The 27,313-nt window shown below is 39.8% G+C and overlaps 1 protein-coding gene across 3 annotated transcripts in view; it reads right to left on the bottom strand.

Moving 5' to 3' along the window:
- Window positions 1–26,189, bottom strand: part of NIPA2 (NIPA magnesium transporter 2) — a 28,758-nt gene extending 2,569 nt beyond the window's left edge. Inside the window, exons 1-5 of one of the 3 annotated variants that reach the window (XM_004758507.3) lie at window positions 25,886–26,189; window positions 18,145–18,376; window positions 16,620–16,676; window positions 3,332–3,422; window positions 2,066–2,226 (exon numbers count right to left, since the gene is read on the bottom strand). In XM_004758507.3, coding sequence (XP_004758564.1) covers window positions 2,066–2,226; window positions 3,332–3,422; window positions 16,620–16,676; window positions 18,145–18,283 — 448 coding nt within the window. In that variant the 5' untranslated portion in view covers window positions 18,284–18,376; window positions 25,886–26,189. Of the gene's footprint in view, window positions 1–2,065; window positions 2,227–3,331; window positions 3,423–16,619; window positions 16,677–18,144; window positions 18,377–24,992; window positions 25,131–25,885 lie in introns of those variants that run through there. The other 2 variants (XM_004758508.3, XM_004758509.3) reach the window with 2 other exon arrangements.
- Between the last annotated feature and the right edge of the window lie 1,124 nt (window positions 26,190–27,313).

Below are 27,313 nucleotides of genomic sequence, written 5' to 3'. Positions count from 1 at the left end.
AACATCACTTAGAGCCTTTACACTTTTTAATATTCTATGTCCAGCATTTAATCAAAACTGCCTAAAAACAAAACTAAATGACTAAAGCAAAAGAAAAAACAGAGCCCACAAACAATCCCAATATTGAAGTTTGCAGAAATACTTTTAAATAACCAGGTCTCTTTGGGGACTTGCTGCACAATACAACACATGTGGGTAACAATAGTGTACTGTACATCTGCAAAATGTTGAAGGTGAATTTCACGTTTTGTTTGGTTTTTTGGACACATACACAACTAAAGAGCAAAAGCAAGCTCTTGGAAATTAAAAATGTAATAGCAGAAATAAAAACTCAAAGGGGCTGCGAAGATAAAACTGAGGAAATCTCCCTGAAGGCAGAGCTAAAAAGAAAAAGCAGTAAAAACAGGAAGATGAAAAAAAATATTATGTATAATATATATTAAATTACTATATATTTATATAATTATAAAATAAATACATAAATATATAATGTAAATACACACATACACATATACACATACATATATACATCTACGTATATATGTACATATTTATACATATTGTATGTATACGTATATATGTACATATGTGTGTATATATGCATGTGTATATGTTTGCGCATGCACACGTCTATGAAAAGTCACTGTATATTGCAGGAGGTCCAATCAACAGAAGAGTAAGAAGAATTTCATAAAGAGAAAAGAAAGAATATCAAAGAACAAATTTGATTTCCTAGAATAAGATAGACATTTCCAAATTTTAAAAAATCCATCAAATACCTAGCACAATGGATAAAAACTAGCCCACATCTAAGTACCTCAGTGGAAAATTTCAGATGATGAGGGCAAAGAGGACATCCTAAAGGTTGCTAAAGACAAAATATGGTAACATATAAAAGATAAAGAATTGACTTTCATTTCTTAGCAACACTGGAAGTGAGAAGACAATGAGGTTACATGGACTAAAGACATTTTTATATATACAAGGACTTAAAAAGTCTCATCTCTTCTGTGCCTTTCTTGTCTCCTGCAATAGTGGCTCCAACCAAAATGAAGGCGCAAACCCAGGATTCAGAGCCAAGAAAAAAGTGAAGGGGATCCCTTCAGGATGTAATGAAGAAAAGTCCACAATAACAAATGTGCCAGCAGCTTAAGATACCAGCCTGGACTAAGGCCAAATAAGATTTTGGGAGAAATTTCCAGAAGAGATGAAACTGCAGAATACCTAATGTGTTTGAAATTACTGAATTAAGACCCTGGAGTAGAGTTTTAAGACAGATTGATAAATTCATAGAAAAGTGATCAAAAAAGATCATTATCCGTTAAGAAAAAAAAAAAAATACAAAGAAGGAAAAGTAGTTGTATATGTCTAAGCTGGGAATAAAAGTTATACAACGACTATAATGTAAATAAATCATTTAAACAAAATCAGGCAGATACACAGATGATGCCGAAAGCCAAGAGTAGCAGCACCTTAAGTATGTTACTTAGACACACAGAGTTAAAGAACAAAACAAACAAGGCATCTGGGGCTGGTAGGAGAAGAAAATGACCATAATTTTTCATAATAAGCCATGAAGAACAATTTGCCTCTTTATATGCACATAAAATTTTGGTTAAAATAAAAACTAAATTAAAAAGTAAAATAGTGGGACGCGAGGGTGGCTCAGTTGGTTAGACGACTGCTTTAGGCTCAGGTCATGAGTCCCACATCGGGCTCCCAGCTCCACGGGGAGTCTGCTTCTCCCTCTGACCTTCTCACTCATGCTCTCTCTCACTACCTCTCTCTCAAATAAATAAATATTTTTTTTAAAAAAGTAAAATAGTGGGGCGCCTGGGTGGCTCAGTGGGTTAAACCACTGCCTTCGGCTCAGGTCATGATCTCAGGGTCCTGGGATTGAGTCCCGCATCAGGCTTTCTGCTCAGCAGGAAGCCTGATTCCCTCTCTCTCTCTGCCTGCCTCTCCATCTACTTGTGATTTCTCTCTGTCAAATAAATACATAAAATCTTTAAAAAAAAAAAAAAAGTAAAATAGTGAGACTAATAAAGCTTTTCTTGTTTCTTACCTGGATCTCCCAGCTTGTGAGACATTTCATTTAAAGTCTCAATCTCTTCTTCTTTTGGAGCATGAATGACCATAACTGTAGATCCTAAAATACTTAGCAAACATCCAATTTTCCCATGAAGATTAAGTCTTTCATTTAGAAAGTATGAAGAAAGAATGGCACTAAAATGGGGGAGGGGATGGAGAACATTAAAATTATGAATTACTTCTCTCATTTTTAAAAATCAACATAACACAGAATTTAAATTATTAAAAAACTAAAACACTACAACTTGTGAAGGTTCTCTGGCTTTCAGAAAAGGCACATTCAATCATAAAATGGAAGTTTCCAGCAAAACAATGGCACACTAAACCAGTATAGTTCCCATATTTCTACTATAGAAAATCAGTATGAAATTCACAATAAACGGAGGTATAATATAAATTTATAATCTAAGACTCTATGTCCAAACCAGTGCTTAAAATTTGCTCAACTTTAATTTATCCATACTGTTTGATGCAGCCTTTCTATGCATTCGTGTCATTCTATATAATTTGCCTATTAAATGAAAAAGTTTTAATACTTAAAAGCCAGTTTTAACCAAATCTAAAAAACATATAATGTAAACCTATAAATATGACATAACATACAGAAAATTAAGGGTAAAAGACATGTACCACAATGCATCTTTATATACTAGATTATATAGTATCTTGAAAAATTATGTAACTTAAATATAATACTGACTTATACACAAACACACTACCCTGGGAGAAACAAAGACTTTATTAAAAAAAAACCTATCAAAAACTTTGAGAATAGTAACCAAAATCCAAACTTCAATATGGGCTTTGCCGTTTGGGCTAATCATTAAAATAATAGAAAAAGGACAAATTTTGGACTGCTCCTTCCAAAGGGGTACCCCCAGAGCAGTCTTCAGAGGTACACAACCTTGTACCAATCATTGGTTTACTGTAGGTATGGAAACTGACTTATCACCAACCACCATTTTACCAAAGTGTCTATGTCTCAAATGTTAAGTGCCGTGACAAGTCAAACTTGAAATTTTAAAAAATTTTAATAAAAGCGAGACAAAGCATGGGAGCATAATTTCTGCTACAAATCGACAGCACGCCTGTGCACAAAAGAGAACCCTTTAAAAGCACAGCTTAAAAAAAAGTTCTCAAGATTGTTTAAATGTCAATTATGCTGAGCATGTGCAATTAGAATGCTTTATGGACTAATATACTGACTACTGTCCCTACACAAGCAGCATAGCATCCTTACCTTACTAGGACGCTGAGAGCTCCTAATGGAGTCACTAGGGTGGCTGGTGCAAAGGCATATGCAGCAAAGTTAGCCACCTCACCGGCTCCCACTTGGAGATAGACAACAAAAGAAAACTGTCAGAACAAATCACTCAAAATGAAAAGGTCTGTATGTTATTTTCATATACAGTTGACCCTTGAACTTACCAGGAGTTTAAACTTTCAGGATCCACTTAAGGTTATTTTGTATGATTTTCTTTCCTCTAGGTTATTGTTTGGAATACAGTATATAATACTTATACAAAGTATGTATTAACAGAAGCCTTTACTAAGGCTTCTGGTCAATAGTATGCTAACAGTAAAGCTTCTGGGAGTCAAAAGTTATATGCAGCTTTTTAACTGCACAGGTCACTGCCCCAACTACCATGCTGCTGAAGGGTCAAAGGTACTTTCATATTTTTTATATGCTACTTCAATTGTATTTAGTAATTTCTTTATTTTTTCCCATCTACTCATAAGGGTTCTCCTGTAAATTATCAACATTAGAACAGAATCCAAACCAATTAGAAAAAATAATAATCTGTAATTTTAATTGAAGAGATCCAATTTATCTTACATATAATTTTTTTTAATTTAATAAATACTTATACCCTATCACAACAAACAGAAATCAATTAAAAGCAGCTAAAACTGTGTGAAAACATCTCTCCTAAGTCTTTTTCATTAGTTTGTTTTTTTTAACCCAACTCATATTTAAAGACATCCTTAGGTACCTATAATGGGCCAGATGCTGTTCTAGGATCAGGAAACAGAGCAGTAAACAAAACAAAAATACTGTTCTCCTGGCACCTGGGTGGCTCAGTCAGCTAGGCATCTGCCTTTGGCCGAGGTCATGATCCCAGAGTCCTGCCTCCAGGTTCTGCTTGTCCCTTTCCCTCTGCCCCTCCCCCTGCTTCTGCTCACTCTCTCACTCTCTCTTGTGCTCTCTCAAATTGTTAAAAAATGAAAATACTGTTCTCCTAAAAACTTACATTTTAGTGAAGGAAAACAGGCAAAATACATGTCAAGTACTTAACATGAAGTGTACAAAGGAATGGAGTGTTGGTGAAGGCAGCCCTGGGGTCAGAGATAGCCAGGGCCTCATGGTACACAACCTTTGTGAATCCTGATACAAATTTCATCTGAATTGAAAAGCCACTAGGGAATCTTATACAGGGGATGTAATCTTACAGAAAGATCACTTATGGCTACTGTATTTTCCAAAACGGTTATATCAAGTTTCACTGAGCAGAATATGATAGTTCCTTTCGTCCCACTTGAAACAAAAAGTTGCTAATCTGTTAATGGAAAATGGAATTATTTTATTATTCTTTCAATTTGCATTTCCCCTTTTCATGTGTTCACTGGCCAAGTAAAATCTTTTAGTGAAGCAGCTGGTCAACTATTTTTCCTGTTGGGCTCTTAAGCTATTTGCTTTCTCTTACCGATATGAGGTAATTCGTTACATATTTTGGACATGAAACTTCTGTTGGTTAAAAACATCAGTCCTTTTTTTTTTTTTTTAACTTTCTGTAATTTGCCTTTTCGTTCTTTTATACTCTTGACCAAAAGTTCTTTTTTTTTTTTTTTTTTTTAAGATTTTATTTATTTATCAGAGAGAGAGAGGGGGAAAGAGCGAGCACAGGCAGACAGAATGGCAGGCAGAGGCAGAGGGAGAAGCAGGCTCCCTGCTGAGCAAGGAGCCTGATGTGGGACTCGATCCCAGGACGCTGGGATCATGACCTGAGCCGAAGGCAGCCGCTTAACCAACTGAGCCACCCAGGCGTCCCAAAAGTTCTTAATTTTAACATCAAATTTTAAAATATTTTCCTTTGTGGTAGGTGCTTCATACAAGTTGTATGAGAATAATTTTTTTTAAAGATTTTATTTATTTATTTGAGAGAGAGAGATCACAAGTGGGCAGAGAGAGAGGGGGGGGGGGAAGCAGGCTCCCTTCTCAGCAGAGAGCCTGATGCAAGACTCGATCCTGAGACCCTGAGATCATGACCTGAGCCAAAGGCAGAGGCTTAACCCATTGAGCCACTTAGGTGCCCAAGAAATCATTTTTATTTAATTATTCTTTAATTCCAGTATAGTTAACATACAGTGCTATTAGTTTCAGTGTACAATTAAGTGTACTTCTAATCCCCTATCTTACCCATTTCTTGTAATGAGAGATCTTTCTTGAAATTCTTTTAGTGTTCTACCTTTCACTTTTAAGCTTATGAACCACCTGGAGTTGATCTTTACGAATGGAGTTCAGTAGAAATCAAACTGTAATTTTTCCATATGGAATGTTACAGCAATATTTATTGTAAAGCACATTTCCCTATTTCAATACCACCTTTGCAATAAACACACAGTGTGTGGGTGTTTTAAGGTTCTCGATTCTATTCTACTGGCTTATGTATTTTGACATGCTACCATACTGACTTAATTAGTGCAGCTTCATAATAAAGCTCGATGGCCCAGTATAGCAAATACTTGGACCTTTACGAATATCTGCTTAGGGAAACAAAAGCAAAACTGAACTTTTAGGACTTCATCAAGATAAAAAACTTCTGCACAGCAAATAAAACAATCACAAAACAAAAGGCATGGGACGCCTGTGTGGCTCAGTTGGTTAAGCAGATGCCTTCAGCTCAGGTCATGATCCCAGCGTCCTGGGATTAAGTCCCACATTGGGCTCCTTGCTCACTGGGGAGCGTGCTTCTCCCTCTGTCTCTGCCTACCACTCTGTCTGCCTGTGCTCGCGCTCTCTCTCTCCCTCTCATTCTCTAACAGATAAATAAAATCTTTAGAGAAAAAAAGGTGGGGGAACAAGATGGTGGGGAAGTAGGAGGAGGCTTTTCAACCTGTACCCTAAAGTGAGCTGATTACCTACCAAAGAATTCCGATCACCCATGAAATCAGTCGGAGATCAGAATTACACAAGTCTGGATCTCTACAGGAGCAGAAGACACCAATGAGCAGGTAAAGCGGAGTGGGAACGTCGGACTGATATCAGAAGATAAACAAAAGGGGGAGGGAGCCATCAGAGGCGACAGATTGGAAAGTAATATCCCTAATACGAGAGTGCCCTGCATCTGGGGACCAGCATTAACTTGGAGACTGGTTGAAAACACTCAAAAAGAGCAAAGGATCGCGGGGGGGGGGGGGTGGTGGTGGTGGTTGTGGGAATCGGAGTGGGTAGGGACAGGGGCTTAAGTCCCCGGACCCAGGACAGCCTCCCCTGGTGCTGAGCCAGAGAGAGTGCGGCAGAGAAACCAGGTCTTGGTCCCTGATTCGCCAGCACGCCCAAGAACGCGTGGGGTCTGGCTCCTGTGAGGGGCTGGGAGCCTCACCAGACCACAGAATGCAGAGCCTGAGACGCACTCGCCCCTCACCCTCCCCTGAGAAAGGTACTCCGAAGTCCCAGCCTGGTGTTCTCAGACCTGCGCCCTGCTCTAAGAGCCTGAGACATGCGCTCCACCCACAGCATCTTCCCTCAGAGAGGTGCACGCCAAGCCCGGCGCTCTTAGACCCAGAGGGACCAGGCACTCCCAGCCCGGGCCAGCAGAAAAATCTCAGTGTGCTATCGCTGCTTGGAACCTCTCTGGGGGTCTGGAGCTGCCCAGACAACCGCCGCTGCAGTGGTTTGGGTACAAGCAGAAGATCCTGCGACCCCAGGGACTGCGACTCGGAACCTGCTCTGCCAGCGGCCAAGGGGGAATTTAGATGGGCTCTGCAGCACCCACAGGAGGGCAGACTGAGGCTTCTCTGAGAGGGAAGTCAGGGTGCAGTTTGCTTTCCTCTACACCTACGAAAACCATCAAAAGGGGTCAAGGCGAGAGAGAAAAAAAAAGTGAACAAACATAAAAATCTCCAGAGAAGGGCACCTGGGTGGCTAAGTGGTTAAGCCACTGCCTTCGGCTCGGGTCATGATCTCAGGGTCCTGGGACCGAGCCCTGCATCGGGCTCTCTACTCAGCAGGGAGCCTGCTTCCTCCTCTCTCTCTGCCTGCCTCTCTACCTGCTTGTGAGCTCTCTCTGTCAAGTAAAAAAATAAAAAATCTTAAAAAAAAAAAAAAAAATCTCCAGAGAACAAAAGCCTGAAGAAAACCAGTTTCCTCAGAGCCCACCCCCTTGAGGGGGGCAGGAGGACAGAACTCAAGGAACATCATTGACTAAAAACCCACGTGGCAGGCCCCTCCCCCAGAAAAGAAAAAAAAGACTAGAAGAGAACCACCATCACTACTTCATAGGACAACTTTTATTTTTAACTTGTTCCCACTACACTGGCTCTTTTTATTTTTTTTTAATTTATTTGTTTGACAGATAGAGATCACAGGTAGGCAGAGAGAGAGAGAGAGGAGGAAACAGGCTCCCCGCTGAGCAGAGAGCCCAATGCGGGACTCGATCCCAGGACCCTGGGACCATGACCTGAGCCGAAGGCAGAGGCTTTAACCCACTAAGCCACCCAGGCGCCCTCTATTTTTTTTTATATAGATAATTTTTTAACCTATTTACCATTACAGTGAGATGTCCAGTACATCAAATTCCATAATAACCTTCTAACCTGAACTTTTTGATACACACATCTGTGTTTTTCTTTTGCATTTCTATTTTTTTAATTTCAGTTTAGTTTATTCCTTTTTTATTTTTATTTTCTAATATTCATATAGAGTTAAACTTCAAGGTAATCCCCTTTCCCCAATCAATACTACCCCTACAGGTAAACGAATTTTTTTTTTTTTAAAGATTTCATTCATTTATTTGACAAAGGGAGAGAGATCACAAGTAGGCAGAGAGGCAGGCACAGTCAGAGGAAGGGAAGCAGGCTCCCCACTGAGCAGAAAGCCCAATGTGGGACTCGATCCCAGGACCGTGAGATCAGAGGCTTAACCCACTGAGCCACCCAGGCACCCGGTAAACCAATTTTTAATCCCCCTTTATCTCAGGAAAGCTGAGGCCTTTAACAAAGATATCAAGATACATCCAGGAAGAATCAAAACAACCTTACACGCCCACACTGAGAATTTGTAACCACTCTCCCAACTTTTTCTTCCACCAGTGTTTCTGTGTTTTTGTTGTTTGTCCTGATACTATATAAATCTTACACTTGGGGTTCTTTTTGACGAGGTTCTTCCTTAATTTGCATATATATATATAAATATATACAAATATTTATATATATAAATATATATATAAATATTTTTTTCCCTTGAAATATACTTTCATCAGTCTTTTTGTTTGTATGTTTTTGTTTGTATACTTCATCAATCTTACCTTGGGGCCCATTTGGGCTGAACCTTCTCTTTTATCTTCCCTTTCTTTCCTGTCCCTCTCTCTCTCTCTCTCTTTCTTTTCTTTTTCCTCTCATTTGGATGGGGAATCCTGATTGCTCAGAAGTGTTCCAGGGTGCACCTTGACTGCACCACGGTCGATACATCCAGCTACATCCGTTCAGTCATCTCTCAACAAAATGACTAGGAGGAGGAATGCCCACAGAAGAAAAATACAGAGGATGGGCCTTCTGCAACAGAGCTAACGGCTATCAACATAGACAATATGTCAGAAAGAGAATTCAGTCCAACAATTATCCAGGCAATAGCTAAGTTGGAGAAAGCCATGGATGACCAAACGGAACTGATCGGGGCCGAACTGAAAGCAACCAGACAAGATGTTCACAATGTTAGGGCAGAGCTAAAAGCTACCAGGGAGGAGGTTCACAATGCTCTCAATGAGTTCCAATCTAATCTAAATTCTCTCAAAGCTAGGGTAACTAAGACAGAAGACAGAATTAGTGATCTGGAGGACAAACAGACAGAGAGAAAGGATCAGGAGGAAGCCTGGAACAAACAGCTTAGAAGCCACGAAAACAGAATCAGGGAAATAGATGATGCCATGAAACGTTCCAACGTCAGAATTACTGGAATCCCTGAAGGGGAGGAGAAAGAAAGAAGTCTAGAAGATTTAGTGGAACAAGTTCTTCATGAAAATTTTCCCAATCTCGCAAATGGAACCAGCGTTCATGTACTAGAGGCCGAACGGTCTCCACCCAGGATTGTAGATTCAAAAAGAAAAAACATCAAGGCACCTGATAGTCAAATTGAGGAATCATAATTGTAGGTATAATCCCTTGAAAGCCACTAGGACAAAGAGGCTCCTAACTTAAAGAGGAAAGCCCATCAGAATAATGTCAGACCTGTCCACAGAGACCTGGCAAGCCAGAAAGGGCTGGCAAGATATATTCAGGGCACTAAATGACAAGACCATGCAGCCAAGAATACTTGATCCAGCAAGACTTACATTCAAAATGGATGGAGAGTGAAAGAGTTTCCAAGACCAGCAAGGCTTAAAAGACTATGCAACTACCAAGCCGACACTGCAGGAAATATTAAGGGGGGTTCTATAAAAGAGGAAAAATCCTAAGAATAGCATTGAACAGAAATATAGAGAGAATCTACAGAAAGAAAGACTTCAAAGATAACATGTCAATAAAAACGTATCTATCAATAATCACTCTTAATGTGAATGGCCTAAATGCGCCCACAAAACGACACAGGGTTGCAGATTGGATAAACCAACAGGACCCATCCATATGTTGTCTACGAGAGACCCATTTTGAACCTAAAGATACACCCAGACTGAAAGTGAAGGGATGGAGAAGCATCTTTCATGCCAATGGGCCTCAAAAGAAGGCTGGGGTAGCGATTCTCGTATCAGATAAATTAGATTTTAAACTAAAGACTATGGTCAGAGATACAGAAGGACACTACATCATTCTGAAAGGGACTATCCACCAAGATGATCTAACAATTGTAAATATCTATGCCCCCATATGGGAGCAGCCAATTACATAAGAAAACTGTTAATCAAGATAAAGAGTCATATGGAAATGAATACATAAATAGAAGGAGATCTTAACACAGCTCTCATAACACAAGGAAAAGTTTGGAAGGAACTCAAACACCTGGAAGCTAAAGACCACCTTTGCTTGGATCAACCAGGAGATCAAAGAACTAAAACAATTCATGAAAACCAATCAGAATGAAGACACTTCAGACCAAAACCTATGAGATACAGCAAAGGCGGTCCTAAGGGGGAAATACATAGCCATCCAAACTTCCCTCAAAAAAATCGAAAAATCCAGAACACTCCAGTTGTCTCTACACCTTAAAGAACTGGAGAATCAACAAATCAAACCAACTCAACACATAAGAAAGGAAATTATCAAGATTGGAGCTGAGATCAATGAGGTAGAAACCAGAGATAGAGAAGAACGTATCAATGAAACTAAAAGCTGGTTTTTTGAAAGAAACAGTAAGATCGAAAAACCATTGGTCACACTAATCCAAAAGAAAAAAGAGAGAAAGCCCAAATTCATAAAATTATGAATGAAACGGGAGAGATCACAACTAACACTAAGGAAGTACAAACAATCATAAGAAGTTATTATCAACAGTTATATGCCAATAAGCTAAGCAACCTAGATGAAATGTATGCATTCCTGGAAAACTGTAAACTCCCAAAATTGAATCAGGAAGAAATTGACAACCTGAATAGACCAATATCTAGTAACGAGATTGAAGCAGTGATCAAAAACCTCCCAAAAACAAGAGCCCAGGACCTGATGGACTCCCTGGGGAATTCTACCAAACTTTCAAAAAAGAAATAACACCTATTCTCCTGAAGCTGTTGCAAAAAATTGAAGCAGAAGGAAAACTTCCAGACTCTTTCTATGAGCCAGCATTACCCTGATCCCCAAACCAGGCAAAGACCCTACCAAAAAGGAGAATTTCAGACCAATATCACTGATGAATATGGATGCTAAGATTCTCAACAAGATCCTAGCAAACAGGATCCAACAGCACATTAAAAAGATTATCTACCATGACCAGGTGGGATTCATCCCTGGGTTACAAGGATGGTTCAATATTCACAAATCAATTAATGCGATACAAATTAATCACAAAATTAATTTTGTGATACAAATTAATCACAAAATTAATTTTGTGATACAAATTAATCACAAAATTAATTTTGTGATACAAATTAATCACAAAATTAATTTTGTTAACAAATTAATAAGAGAAGAGAGAAGAACCACATGGTCCTCTCAATTGATGCAGAAAAAGCATTTGACAAAATCCAGCATCCGTTCCTGATTAAAACACTTCAAAGTACAGGGATAGAGGGAACATTCCTGAACTTTATCAAATATCATCCTCAATGGGAAAAAGCTTGCAGCCTTCCCGTTGAGATCAGGAACACGACAAGGATGCCCACTCTCACCACTCTTGTTCAACATAGTATGAGAAGTCCTAGCAACAGCAATCAGACCACAAAGAGAAATAAAAGGTATCCAAATTGGCAATGAAGAAGTCAAACTCTCTCTCTTTGCAGATGACAGGATTCTTTATATGGAAAACCCAAAAGACTCCACCCCCAAACTACTAGAACTCCTACAGTAATTCAGCAACGTGGCAGGATACAAAGTCAATGTACAGAAATCAGTGGCTTTCTTATACACTAACAATGAAAATAGAGAAAGTGAAATTAGAGAATCGATTCCACTTACTAATAGCAACAAGAATCATAAGATACCTGGGAATAAACCTAACCAAAGAGGTAAAGGATCTGTACTCAAGGAACTACAGAACACTCATGAAAGAAATTGAAGAAGACACAAAAAGATGGAAGGCCATTCCATGCTCTTGGATTGAAAGAATAAACATTGTTAAAATGTCCATACTGCCTAGAGCAATCTATACTTTTAAAGCTATTCCGATCAAAGTTCCACTGGTATTCTTCCAAGAGCTGGAGCAAATAATCCAAAAATTTGTATGGAATCAGAAGAGACCCCGAATCTCTAAGGAAATGTTGAAAAACAAAAATAAAACGGGGGGCATCACGGTACCTGATTTCAAGCTTTACTACAAAGCTGTGATCAGCAAGTCAGCATGGTACTGGCATAAAAACAGACACATAGACCAGTGGAACAGAGCAGAGAGCCCAGATATGGACCCTCAACTCTATGGTCAAATAATCTTCGACAAAACAGGAAAAAATATACAGTAGAAAAAAGTCTCTTCAATAAATGGTGCTGGGAAAACTGGGCAGCTATATGTAGAAGAATGAAACTCGACCATTCTCTTACACCGTACACAAAGATAAACTCAAAATGGATAAAAGACCTCAACATGAGACAGGAATCCATCAGAATCCTAGAGAACATAGGCAATAACCTCTTTGATATCAGCCACAGCAACTTCTTTCAAGATATGTCTCCAAAGGCAAAGGAAACAAAAGCAAAAATGAACTTTTGGGACTTCATCAAAATCAAAAGCTTCTGCACAGGCAAGTTAACAGTCAAGAAAACAAAGAGGCAACCCACAGAATGGGAGAAGATATTTGCAAATGACAGTACAGACAAAAGGTTGATATCCAGGATCTATCAAGAACTCCTCAAAACTCAACACACACAAAACAGATAATCATATAAAAAAACATGGCCAAAAGACATGAACAGACACTTCTCCAATGAAGACATACAAATGGCTATCATACACATGAAAAACGTTCATCATCACTAGCCATCAGGGAGATTCAAATTAAAACCACATTGAGATATCACCTTACACCAGTTAGAATGGACAAAATTAGCAAGACAGGAAACAACGTGTATTGGAGGGGATGTGGAGAAAGGGCAACCCTCTTCCACTGTTGGTGGGAATACAAGTTGGTGCAGCCACTTTGGAGAACAGTGTGGAGATTCCTTAAGAAATTAAAAATAGAGCTTCCCTATGACCCTGCAAATTGCACTACTGGGTATTTACCCCAAAGATACAGATGCAGTGAAAACAAGGGCCATCTGTACCCCAATGTGTATAGCAACAATGGCCAGGGTCGCCAAACTGTGTAAAGAACCAAGATGCCCTTCAACGGACGAATGGATAAAGGAAGATGTGGTCCATATACACTATGGAGTATTATGCCTCCATCAGAAAGGATGAATACCCAACTTTTGTAGCAACATGGACAGGACTGGAAGAGATTATGTTGAGTGAAGTAAGTCAGGCAGAGAGAGTCAATTATCATATGATTTCACTTATTTGTGGAGCATAACAAATACAAGGGTAGTTAGAGAGGAAAAGGCCGTTGAGGGAAACTGGAAGGGGAGGTGAACCATGAGAGACTATGGATTCTGAAAAACAATCTCAGGGTTTTGAAGGGGCGGGGGGTGGGACGTGGGGGGAGCCAGGTGGTGGGTATTGGAGAGGGCACGGATTGCATGGAGCACTGGGTGTGGTGCAAAAACAATGAATACTGTTACGCTGAAAATAAATTAAAAAAAAGGTAGCCCACAGAACAGTAAAAGATACTCTGTAAATCACATACTAACAAAGGGTTCGTATCCAAAATCTCTAAGGAACATACCAAACTCAACACCCAAAAAACAAATAGTTAATAAATGGGCAAGAGACATGAATAGACACTTTTCTAAAAAAGACATCCAGATGGTTAAGAGACACGTGAAAAGATACTCAACATTACTCATCATCAGGGAAATATGAATCAAAACCACAAGAAGATACCACCTCAAACCTGTACGATCTAATATTAACAACACAAGAAATAAGAGATGCTACTGAGGATGTGGAAAAAGGGGAACCCTTTTGCCTGTCGGTGGGAAAGTAAACTGGTGTAGTTACTCTGGAGAAGAGGTTACAGGTTCTTCAAAAAGTTAAAAAGAGAACCATCCTACAATCCAGCAATTGCACTTCTAAGTATTTATCCAAAGGATATAAAAATACAGATTCAAAGGTGTCCATACACCCCCCCCTCTTGTTTACTGCAGCATTATCAACAATCTATGGAGAGAGCCTAAATGTCCATCAACTGATGAATGGATAATGAAGATGTGGTATGTATGGTACCATTTTAACAATTTATTTGCAATGACATGGATGGAGCACGAGTGCATTATGCTAAGTGAAATAAATCAGAGAAAGACAAATACCTTATCTCACTCATATGTGGGATTTAAGAAAGAAAACAGATGAGCATAAGGGAAGGGGGAAAAGAAAGAAAGGAGAGCAGCTTAACGGTAGAGAGCTGAGGGCTGACCAAGGGAGGTGGGTGGGGAATGAGCTAGATGGTGAATGGGTATTAAAGAGGGTATTTGTGGGGCGCCTGGGTGGCTCAGTGGGTTAAAGCCTCTGCCTTCAGCTCAGGTCATGATCTCAGGGTCCTGGGATCGAGCCCCGCATCGGGTTCTCTGCTCAGCAGGAGCCTGCTTCCTCCTCTCTCTCTCTGCCTGCTTCTCTGCCTACTTGTGATCTCTGTCAAATAAATAAACAAAATCTTTAAAAAAAAAAAAAAAAAAGAGGGTATTTGTGATGAACCCTAGGTGTTGTATATAAGTGATGGATCATTGAGTTCTACTCCTGAAACCAATACTGCACTGCATGTTAACTATCAAAATTTAAATTAAAAAAAGAGTTCGCTTTACTCAGACTTCTGTACTACCATACAAATTTTACTTATTTTTTTTTTAAGATTTTATTTATTTATTTGACAGAGAGAAATTACAAGTACACTGAGAGGCAGGCAGAGAGAGAGAGAGAGAAGGAAGCAGGCTCCCTGCTGAGCAGAGAGCCCGATGCGGGACTCGATCCCAGGACCCTGAGATCATGACCTGAGCCGAAGGCAGCGGCTTAACCCACTGAGCCACCCAGGCGCCCCGAAATTTTACTTATTTTTTTAAAATGTGTTTTGAATTTTAGGGTCTTCCCCCCCCCCCAATTTATTTGAGATAGAGAACATAAGCGGGGAGGAGGGGCACAGAGAGAGGAAAAAGCAGACTCCAAGCTGAGCAAGACTCTATCCCAGGACCCCAGGATCATGACCTGAACCGAAGGCAGATGCTTGACTGAGCCACCCAGGTGCCCTACTGTACAAATTTTAAATCAACTTGCCATCTACCACATGACCACCTACAGTTTTAAATGGAATAGCATTTAACCTGTCACTGTGGAAATGATGACTTTCCAATAATGAATCTTTCAACTCATGAAAATAATATATCCCTCTATTGTCGTCTTTTTCTCAGTAATGATTTCATTTCTCCATAGGTATCTTTCCTACCTTTTGTTACATTTATAATTAAATAATTCCTATTTTTAAAAATTATATGAAAATGGTACCATTTTAACATTTTTAAAAAGATATTTATTTGAGAGAGAGAGAGAGAGAGAGAAGGAGAGCAGAGAGAGAGAATGAGAGGGAGAAGCAGACTCCCCACTAAGCAGAGAGCACAATGTGAGACTCGATCTCAGGACCCTGAAATCATGACCTGAGCCAAAGGCAAATGCTTAACCCATTGAGCCACCCAAGTACCCCAACATTTCATTTTCTAATTGCTGCTCATAATGCAGTTTAGTTTTATATGTTGACTTTATATCCAACACTTAATTAAATTTTAATTTATCTGTATATTTTTTGGAATTTTTATACAGGATATAAATATACAGGATATACAGGATTTTTTTTTTTTAAAAGATTTTATTTATTTATTTGACAGAGAGAAATCACAAGTAGATGGAGAGGCAGGCAGAGAGAGAGAGAGAGGGAAGCAGGCTCCCTGCGGAGCAGAGAGCCCGATGCAGAACTCGATCCCAGGACCCTGAGATCATGACCTGAGCCGAAGGCAGCGGCACAACCCACTGAGCCACCCAGGCGCCCCTACAGGATATTTTAATACAGGATATTTTAAACAGGATATTTTACTAACAAAGTTACCTCTTAAACTAACAATCTTAAAAAAAACACATAGGTATATCACACATATTTCAATCGGACAGGTAAAAGAAAGTCTTCTCATTCAAATTAAATAAACTATTAAACTGCTAAATGACTTTTACTGGCTTTAATTTTATGTATTTTGAGTACTATTCATTAAAAAAGCAAGGATTTATTTAAAAATTGTAAAGGGGCACCTGGGTGGCTCAGTTGGCTAAGCAGCAGACTCTTGACTGACTCAGGTAGTGATCTTGGGGTGCTGGATTCCAGTCCAGCATCAGGCTCTGTGCTCAGCAGGTAGGCTGCTTCAGGATTCTCTGCCCCTCCCCGCCCTCACTTGCTCTGTCTCTCTTTCTTTAGAATAGATAAATCTTTAAAAATTAAATAAACAAACAACAATGTGCTAGTAAGAGGCAGTATTAGTATGTGCAAATATTTTAATATACAACTATAAAATATCCTTGAAATGTTCTCTATACATACTTGATAGCAATCCAGCCCACCACAACCATTCTTTAAGATATGCATGGCCACCTTGACCTGCAAATGAAAAAGCAAAATTTAGCTTTTTTGGAAGATTATCAGACTCTTGTAATTTATGACAACTATTACCAATTATAGATTTTGAAATACCTCATTTGTTATTATTATTTTGAATAAAGGTTCCACCATGACTGTGTAAGCAGATTTCTAAAATAATCTTTTTATGATTATCTTAGAAAAGGGGATCAGGATCACGAAAATGTTAAAAATGTTTAGGTTTGCACTATACTGTTCAGTAAAAGAATTAAAATCAATCCTTATTTTCAGTCTATGCATCATTCTTTTGTTTTGTGAACTCAGCTTCAATAAACAAAGAAAAAGAACCAGTAAGAAGTAACCCAACTTCAAATAAATTAGTCTGAATGTGGATAAGCCATATAGGTGTGGGTTAGTCCTACTTATGAGGAAGTAACCTTGTAGAAGGGGTTTTATATTGACCATACATAAAAAGACTGAGCATTCATCACAGTCTGGAGCTGCCAGGATCTTCATCTTCCTATTTGACTTTCCTCTCCCCAAAATTAATAAAATCAGGAAGCAATTGGTACTTAAGCCATTGTCCAAAAGAAAAGCCAATGCAAATGAACCCTCTGACAAGCATATCTATCATGGACATTGAGAGTACCGGCCTTAAGACAAGAATGAGGAACATACTTATTGAAGCAGCATATGCTAATACTTTCTTCTCTTCCCGCTAACAGAGGCTACTATTTTAAAACTGATTAGCTCTGGCCATAAAGATGGCACAGGAAAGAGGAAGAAGTTCGATTTTTTTTTTTTTTAAACTGCCAAAGCAGATCTTCCTATGAGGTCAGAATCGGGTTTGGAACTAAAGCAGAGGCTGAATGATAGAACATGACCAGAAAGCAACATAATGCTGTCATGAATGCACCAAAAGAAGTCAGAGGGGGGTTTTATCACACTGAGTCTCCCCCAAGGTCTCATGACTTGTCAGCAGGACAAGTCTGGGGGAAATAACCTATATCACCCTTCAGAAAAATCACTGAACAGAATACTCTTTAACCATAGTAAGCCTTCTCTTTCCTTCATGTCAATTTAAGATCATCAGGTAAAATGTCTTAAGGTAAAAGTAAAACTTCAGTATCCTAGATTTAAAAAATCCTAGGCTTCAGTAATATTCTGATTCTGTTCATAAACCCTTAGCTCCTTCACTACAGACATAACAAAATTTAAAGATAAGGCTGGATGCTAATTGGGCCTTGGTCCCTATTTCCACTTTGATAATAACTGCAGAAGTTAATAGCTTATTTTGACATCGTCTCACTTTTAATTTTTCTCATCACAAAACTGATGTCTAATTCTCTATAAACATTTACAAGGCTTGCAAAGTTCAAAGTTTCAAATATACTAAGTAGGAACAAAGATATGGTTGTCTACCAACAAAGAACCTCAGTACACAAGCACACACTGATGTCATTTCACAGTCACATAAGACACAGCCTACCTGCTCTCATGGAGCCTTTCCTGGCAAGTCGAAGAAGACCTTTTTTTTTCAAAATGAAACTCCCGCCAATGAAAATGCTGGAGCTCATAGCCAATCCCAGACCAATGTAAAAGTCATATTTTCCACGGCCCTGGATCATTTCGTTTGTTACTAAAGAAGTTCTTGTGAATCACATTGATCACAAAACAGAGAAAACACTGGTGCCAGACGCAGGACTATGCAATCTTCAAATCTAAAAAATGCAAAACAAAACAAAACTTGATTTTTAAGCAGAATGATGATAATCCATCATCAAAAATTTTACTCCACTTTTCCATTCATAAAGGAGTATTTTCATTACTACCATGGATAATATATTTACCATTTATAATTTACCACCAATGTAAAATTATTTCTCATACTTATGGCAAAAGATAGGATTGTGATGTAAGGCCATACTTAAAAACCAAAATCATAAAATCAGAGAACAGACTGGTGGTTACCAGAGGTAGGGGTAAAAGGGTGACTAAAATGGGTGAGGGGGTAGAGAGGTGACAGAAATGGGTGAAGGTGGTAAAAAGATACAGTTAAAGTTTGGGGATGTTCATGTACAGCATGGTGACTACAGCTAACAATACTGTATTACGTATTTGAAAGTGGCTGAGAGAGATCTTAAAAGTTCTCATCACAGGAAAATAAATTTGTATGTGTGATGTTAACTAAACTTACTGTGGTGATCATGTTATAATACACATATAATCACTATGTTGCATTCCTTAGCTAATACAATGTTATATGTCAACAAATAACTCAGTAAAACTGAAAAGAAATAAAAATACAACTACTTTTATAAGCCAATACTGTTTAAAATTTAAATTGGTTTTATGAACTCTAGTTTCATATTTAGATGTCTCCCGTCTTAGTTGACAGTTCCTAGTAACAAAACTTTGCTGTTAAGAAAAAAATTTCCAGGGACGCCTGGGTGGCTCAGTTGGTTGAGGTCATGATCCCAGAGTCCTGGAATCGAGTCCCACATCGGGCTCCTTGCTCGGCAGGGAGCCCGCCTCTCCCTCTGCCTCTGCTCTCTCTTTCTCTCTGATAAATAACTTAAAAAAAAAAAAAAAATCTTGAAAAAAAAAGAGAAAAAAAGAAAAAAGAAAAAAATTTCTGTAGCATGAAAATCAGGCATGAGAATATACAAACCTAGTTTATCAATACATTTACCAATTTCATGTGTTCTTTTTGAATAATGTATACAGAGAAGCTCGGAGTTTTCTCATGAATACACCTTCTTCTTAGAAATCTACGTAAACAAAGTCCTTCTATGAGGCCAGTATTACCCTGATCCCAAAACCAGGCAAAGAGCTCATCAAAATAGAGAATTACAGACCAATAGCCCTGATGAACAGATGCCAAAATCCTCAACAAGATCCTAGTCAATAGGACCCAACAGAACATTAAAAGGATTATCCACCACAACCAAGTCGGATTTATTCCTGGGATGAAAGGGTGGTTCAACATTCGCAAATCAATCAACATGATAGAGCATATTAATAAAAGAAAAGACAAGAACAGTATGATTCTCTCAACTGATGCAGAAAAAGCATTTGACAAAATACAACATCCTTTCCTGATTAAAACTCTTCAGTGTGGGGCGCCCGGGTGGCTCAGTGGGTTAAGCCTCTGCCTTCAGCTCGGGTCATGATCTCAGGGTCCTGGGATCGAGCCCCACATCGGGCTCTCTGCTCAGCGGGGAGCCTGCTTCCTCCTCTCTCTCTGCCTGCCTCTCTGCCTACTTGTGATCGCTGTCTGTCAAATAAATAAATAAATAAACAAAATCTTTAAAAAAAAAAAAAAAAAAGACATGCATGTCTCCAAAGGCAAAGGAAACAAAAGCGAAAATGAACTACTGGGACTTCATCAAGATAAAATCTTCTGCACAGCAAAGGAAATAGTCAACAAAACTAAGAGGCAACCCATGGAATGGGAGAAAATATTTGCAAATCACATTATACATAAAGGGCTGATATCCAAGATCTATAAAGAACTTCTCAAACTCACCACTCAAAACACAAATAACCCAGTCAAAAAATGGGCAGAAGACGCAACAGACACTTCTCCAAAAAACACATACAAATGGCTAACAGACACACGTAAGAATGTTCAACATCACCAGCCATGAGGGAAATACAAATCAAAACCATAAATAAGATTCCATCTTATACCAGTTACAATGGCAAAAATTAAAAAAACAGGGAACAAATGTTGATGAGGATAGGGACAAAGGGGATCCCTCTGACACTCTTGGTGGGAAGGCAAGCTGGTACAGCCACTCTGAAAAACAGTAGGGAGCTTCCTCAAGATAGTTCAAAATAGAGCTACCCTATAACCCAGCAATTACCCTACTAGGTATTTACCCCAAAGATACAGATGCTTTGATAAGAAGGGGCACAAGTACCCCCAATGTTTATAGCAGCAATGTTCACAATAGCCAAACTGTGGAAGCCAAAATGCCCTTCAACAGATGAACAGATAAAGAAGCTGTGGTACATAAATATAATGGAGTATTATTCAGCCATCAGAAAGGATGAATACCCATCATTTGCATCAAAATGGATGGAACTGGAGGGGATTATACCAAGTAAAGTAAGTCAAGCACAGAAAGACAATTATACTATGGTTTCACTCATATTCCTTATGCAGAACATAAGGAATACCAGGAGGACCATAGAGAAAGGAAGGGAAAACTGAAGGGGGGAGAGATCAGAGGGAGACACACCATGACAGACTATGGACCCTGGGAAACAAAGAGAGGGTTTCTGATGGGGGAAGCTTGGGAGGATAGCTAACAGGATGATGGGTATTAAGGAGGGGACATGGGGGGATGCCTGGGTGGCTCAGTCCCTTAAGCTGCTGCCTTCGGCTCAGGTCATGATCCCGGGGTCCTGGGATCAAGTCCTATATTAGGCCCCTTGCTCAGCAGGGAGCCTGCTTCTCTCTCTGCCTCTGCCTGCTTGCCACTCTGCCTGCTTGTGTGCTCTCTCTCAGTCTCTCTGACAAATAAATAAATAAAATACTTTAAAAAAAAAAAAAAAAGAGGGGACCATGGGTCATGATGAGCACTAGGTATTATACACAACTAATGAATCACTTAACACTAAACAAAAACTAATGATATATTACACAGTGGCTAACTGAACATTATTTAAAAAATAAATAAAAGATTCTCTTGCACTCATTAAAAAAATCTATGTAGATAAAAACAAATGGTAATTTATTTCTTATTTAGCCTATTTGGAGGTATGCCGATTTATCATTTGTCATTATCATTTTGTTAGCAGAGGATGATGATTCTAGCAGACAGAAATTTGCCAAGGTGCAAGTGTGATACTGACGGACTTTTCAGAGAACATGACGACTATGGACCTAGAACGCTCCAGCCACAAGACCAGATAGGAAGCAGAGGCTTACCAAAGACTGCAAATTTTTTTTTTTTTCAAACGGCCAACTCATGAACACTGCTAACAAATGAACTAAAGCAAAGTGCAGAAAGCAGAGGGAAAAACATTACTCAGCAACAAGGTTTAGGATTGGTTATAACTGACTACCAGCTCAACTTTCTGGTATTTTTAGTACAACTACTGAGTTCCAGAACTAATCTGCAATTCAGAAGGATCCTCACACATTAACCCTTGCTGACCAGACAAGTTTTTTTGTTCTTCAGAGGTTATGAGGTTCTGGCCTTTAGCAACCTAGCCCCTCAATTATGTTATCCATTTACTCAAATAGTATTTACCAAACAAATGCTGTGTGTATTAAACATGCTAAGCTCTATGGATAAAATAGTGATAGCTAAATTTTAGTCTTCAGTGGGGAGACAGACAAAAGGCAGTTAAATAATGGGGATAATGTTCTGTAATAATGGAAAATGTATTCACACTGAGAGGACACTGACAATGGGACCAGTGTTTAGATTTGCCTGTTGAGTCACATTATGGTTCCTGGAACACTTCCTAAGAACAGTCCTTCCCACCCCCACTGACTTGGGGTGTGGCCCCGTGGCTTACTTTGGCCAATAGGAGGTAGGTGTGACAGGACTGCCAGTACTGAGTGTACATATAAAGAGAACCTCTGTATTTTTGTTTGCCCCTTGGCACCCTTCCATTACATGCAGAGCAAAACAGAGAGTCATCCCTGCTGACCTAAAGACCTGTGAACACAATCACAAATGCTTATTGCTAAATGCTATTGGAATAGCTAACTTACATACCTGAACAGGCTTATTACAGGGTAAATGCAAAATTCCCATCAGATTTTTGAAAAGCCAAAACTTGTCTGCAGAAATGGGGATCAGTGGTAAAGATGGGTTGTAGGCATACCCAGGGTTCACTGTATCATTCTATTCTCTCTACTGCATGTACTATGTATGTCTGGACATTTCCATATTAAGGTTTTTAAAACACAGGCTGTTTCCCAAGAGTTGCAGGGACGTCAGGACAGAACCGACTAACAAGGGGCACCTATGTGACTCAGTCCATTGGAGGGCCAACTTGTTTGATCATGAGTTCAGGCCCTGTGCTGGTGTGGAGCCCACAGGAAGGGAGGAGGGAAGGAGGAAAGAAAAAAGAAACCCTAACAATCTGAAAAGCAAAGTCACCTTACAATTTGGAACAAGATAATACTGAAACGTGGAAAGATCTCAAGTCAGGGAGGTGCTCTGAGCTTTTTAACTATCAGTCACATACAGTATGGATGAGATTAGCTGTCTACTTGACACCTTTCCAGAACCAATCCCTCTTACAAGGTATTTGGAGAAGTACTCCCAATCCTCTTAATGCCACTCTTAAGCAAGAATATGCATTCAGGAAGTCCTACAAGGAAAATCTGGAGACTCCGTCCTACCTCTAGCTGGGTGCATGACCTTGAATGAGTCACAACCTTAACATACACACTAACAAAAGAAACTAAACAATCTATAAAGTTATACTGATTTTTAAATTTAAAATAAAATAAACTATGGTCTCTTTATTTGCCAAACATTGGTAACCTCAAGACTCATCAGCCTGCCTCTGGAATAATTCTGGACTGTGACAATCAGTATGGATGAAGACATAAACTTGCAGTGATAGTGGGAGGCAGATAATTTGGGAACAAAATGGTTAGCAGCAAGAATTACTTCTATAGACTATAAAAAGACTATTACAACAACAAAAAAGTGTTTACAGTGTTCCCACTACATCTAAATGACTGGCTTGACAGTGTTTACGACCCAGTTTCCCTCACCAGACTGCCAGCCCCTAGACTCCTACGAGTCACCTTTATAATCCTGTGCACCTAGCTATCTGGCAGTCTCAAAAATGTATCTTAATATATGTTTTCTGGGTTAATATAGATAAATGGAAATAATTATAACCCTATAGCCCTAAAAATAAAGCTGCGTCATTTAGATGAGCATTCTAAGATTTAAAAACTTTCTTACAGCTCATAAAACTTCTTAAAGCTGTAAAAAGTTGCTCAAGTATGCTGGGAAGTGACAGCACTACATACAAGTGAAAATGCAAAGGTAATAATAATAAAATCTGGGAAAATGAGAGTAAAACCCAGCTACAAAACACTGCAGCCCACTCTGTATTCCAATGACCATGGGTCACCATAAGATTCTTTAAAGCACACCTTAATGTAAAATCAACCCCTTTAACTATTATCATCATCAAAGCAGTGTTAATTATCATGTAAATTCTACTGAGGAAGTGACTACTACTTAAAAGTTCCCTGGTCTATAAAATTCCCCTTTTGAAGATCTGAAGAAAATGAACTGAAGTGTAAGTCTGAATATTCTGGAATCAATAATCAATAAATCAATCCCAGTATGATAGCCTCACAAATCCAAATTTAGACTGCACTCACATAAACCTGACTTTCAAATACCAAATGAGTAACTATTAATTTAGTAATGTGTAACTATTACTTTAGTAATATTTAATTTATTAACACTTAATGTTAACTTGCACTATATGCAAATTACATACATGCAGTATAAGGTCAAAAATTAAGATTCAAGCTACTGGAAGACTCAGTCAGCAGAGCATGCCACTCTTGATCTTAGGGTTTTGAGTTCAAGCCCCATGTTAGGTGTGAACCTACTTAAATAAATCACTCCCTTTAAAAAAATTTAAAAAATAAAAGATCCAATATTTTGTGCTGCCTTGACATCTGGTAAAATGGGGAGGGCTTTAATGGCCTAACTATATGTTCCCCTCCCGACTCTGCTCCTGTAGATAAGGTCCCAAAGTCAAATCCCTTCTTGAGGTACCTGGCTAGCTCAGTCAGTAGAGCCTATGACTCTTGCTCTTGGAGTCATGAGTTTGAGTCCCACTCTGGGTGTAGAGATTACTTTTTAAAAAGAGGCTAAATAACCCTTCTTATTGCAGAGACTTGGCATATTTCCTGCTTATATCGAAGTACTAGGCTTCACTGCCCTCCCAGACTGTAGAATTATTTTAAAGCAAGCCAATCACACTCGCCTGCAGGATCCAAGGGGTGCACCTCAAACACTTGTTACTCAAGGTCTACATTCCACAGCAACTCATTCTTCACTCTGCAGTCCCCCACCACCACCCCTTGTGGCCCTGTGCAATGTGCCATGTCCTTCTGCCTGGGCTGAGTGAGATTAATAAACCACCTCACTCTCATGTACCCAGTGTCATGTGCCACGGGGAAGGAATTCTAGCCCTATGAATAAGGTGAAAAAGAGGTGATTAAAACAATACATTATAATAGAATCTTATTCATTTTATCTTAAAGTCATTGTTAACATGTACCTAAACCTCATTTAGCAACATTAGTTGTAAATTAAAATTTTAACTTACATGTAACTTTAATATGGTCTCTTAGGAAAAAAAGTCTGGAAGCAGTTAGAGATGACTTATTCACTTTCATTTCCTTGTATTATTTAATACTCTTTATTCTCATTTAAAGTTTTAAACCCTGACAGAGTAGCTCCGGCCTGGAAAGAAGAAAATACAGGAGTAGGCAAAAGGACTACATAGTTAATAAATACAAAAATTTGGCTACTAGCCTGCATACTTTTACTTACCAACGTGAAACCTACTCATCCAAGGACAACACACTGCTTCAACAGATAACTTACTCCAATGAAACAAAGATCTCTATTCTTTCATATGTCCTTTTATGACTTTTAATATTACCTTTATTACTAGTTAGCCATACGGCATACAGAGGATTTCTAGAAATATAACTAAAACATAATCCTGTATTAAACGAACTGAAAAATCTAGTGAAGAAACTAAAGAGACACAAATACAAAACTTATAAAAGTTTTGTACAGTTGTAGGGAGAGGAAGACAGGATTAAGTGACTTTATAAAAGTTAGGAATTAAAACAGTTATGTTCAAAACGTTACGGCCGACTCCTAAGGCTTGTTCAGTTGTCAATTATCTCCGCAGTAGCTGAAACAATCTAAAACTCACCACAACAAAACGGAACTATTTGAATGAGCTTATGAACACGCGCCCGATACGGCCAAGTCAGGCTTCCAAGGGATTTAACAGCAATCCAATTCACGGCGGGATTACTAGATGCAGGATGAGAAAAAGCCCTTCCATTTCTGAACACACGTGTCCCCAGGGCAGAGAAAAGCGCCCCTGAAGGGCCCCTACCAACCCAAGACCGGCAGAGTCGCCCAGTTAGCCCCTTCGCGCTTGCCTGAAAGAAAAAAAGAAAGAAAGAGTGGCCACCTCACCCCAGCTGGAGGCCGGCCATGCGGCTTCCCCTCCACTATTTGGCCCTGGTCACCTCCGCTTATACGCCCACAGAGGCCGCACGGGCCGCCGCCTCTTGAGCTCGCGCGGCCAGCGCCTTCGTCGCCGTACAGAAGGAGGTGAGAGCATCCGGTGCTGCAACCGTGAGCGCCGCCTCCTCCATGGGGGAGCGACGAGAAGAGCTGCCCCGGACGACCTGCGACCCCCGCTGCGGTCAGGACCAAGGGCCGTCACGGAGAGCCTGGGCGCGGCCGAGTGACGCAAGAGACAGCGCGCGCACGCGCAGTGCAACGCAGCAAAGGCCCGCCTCCGGGGCTCCTTCCAGTAGATTTCCGGTTTCTTTAGCTGGCCCTGGGTAGCGGGGAGCGAAAAGAGGAGGGTGGAGGGCGGGGCAAGGGAGAAGAATTGGAGGCAGTATTTTGCAAATTAGGTTCGCCGACCCGGCGGTCAAAATCTGAGTAACTGCCGCTTTCTTAAAATGCGAATTCCCAGGCGCATTTAGCTTGTGAAGCTGCCTTTTAAGCAGTTGTCCCTAGCGATCCCCTAGAGAAAAGGCGCCCCGAAAGGGGCAAGCGGTGGACTAGAGCTGGGCCAGGAGGCCGGGAGTGGGTCGGGAACGCGGAGTGGCGGGCGTCAGTGTAGGGCGCTTTCCTAACCGAAACCCAGAAAGATGCGTTCTTTGGGCGAATTACGTGGTTTGGTGAAAGCGCGTCTGGAGACACTTGGAGCAGAGATGTGTTTTTCATGAGATGCATAGGAAACTTACTGTTCGGCTATCCCGCCTTGGCTTCTCCATTGGAAAACTTCCCTAGGACCCACCATCATGGTTTACTCTAAAGATTTATTTTAGAAACAGAGCGCCTACACATGCCAGGCAGGCAGAAGGGTAGGGAAAGAGAAAATCACACGCACTAAGCCGGTCCTGGGGCTCAGTTTCAGGATCCTGAGATCATGAGCTGAGCTGAAATAAGAGTCTGAAGCCCAACTGATAGAGCCTTCCAGGCATCCTAGTTTTCTCTAAAATGGCAGAGAGAGGGGTGCCTGGGTGGCTCAATTGGTTGAGCATCCAACTCTTTTTCTATCAGATCATGATCTCAGGGTCCTGGGATCCATCCCGGTCTTGGGCTTTGCACTCAGCTGGGAGCCTGCTTGAGAATTTTCTCCCTCTCCTTCTGCCACTCCTGCAGCTGGCTTGCTCTCTCTCTGAAAAGAAGTAAATAAATCTTTTTGTTTGTTTGTTTAAGTAATAAAATGGACAAAGAGGGCTCATTTTTAAGAAGGCGGGTAAGGAAAGGGGAGGATATGTGGGGGCGAAGAACAAGCCAGATCAGGAGTGAGACCTGTTAATAATATCTCAGTTACAGGTGCCAAGGTCCTTTGGGTATGTTGTTCCTGTTTCTGAGTAGATA

This window comes from Mustela putorius, unplaced genomic scaffold, assembly GCF_011764305.1.
Source record: "Mustela putorius furo isolate JIRA1106 unplaced genomic scaffold, ASM1176430v1.1 tig00003972_pilon_pilon_pilon, whole genome shotgun sequence".
Lineage (NCBI taxonomy): Eukaryota > Metazoa > Chordata > Mammalia > Carnivora > Mustelidae > Mustela > Mustela putorius.
Note: the sequence above shows the minus strand (reverse complement) of the source record. Positions and strands in the feature narration are given on the sequence as shown.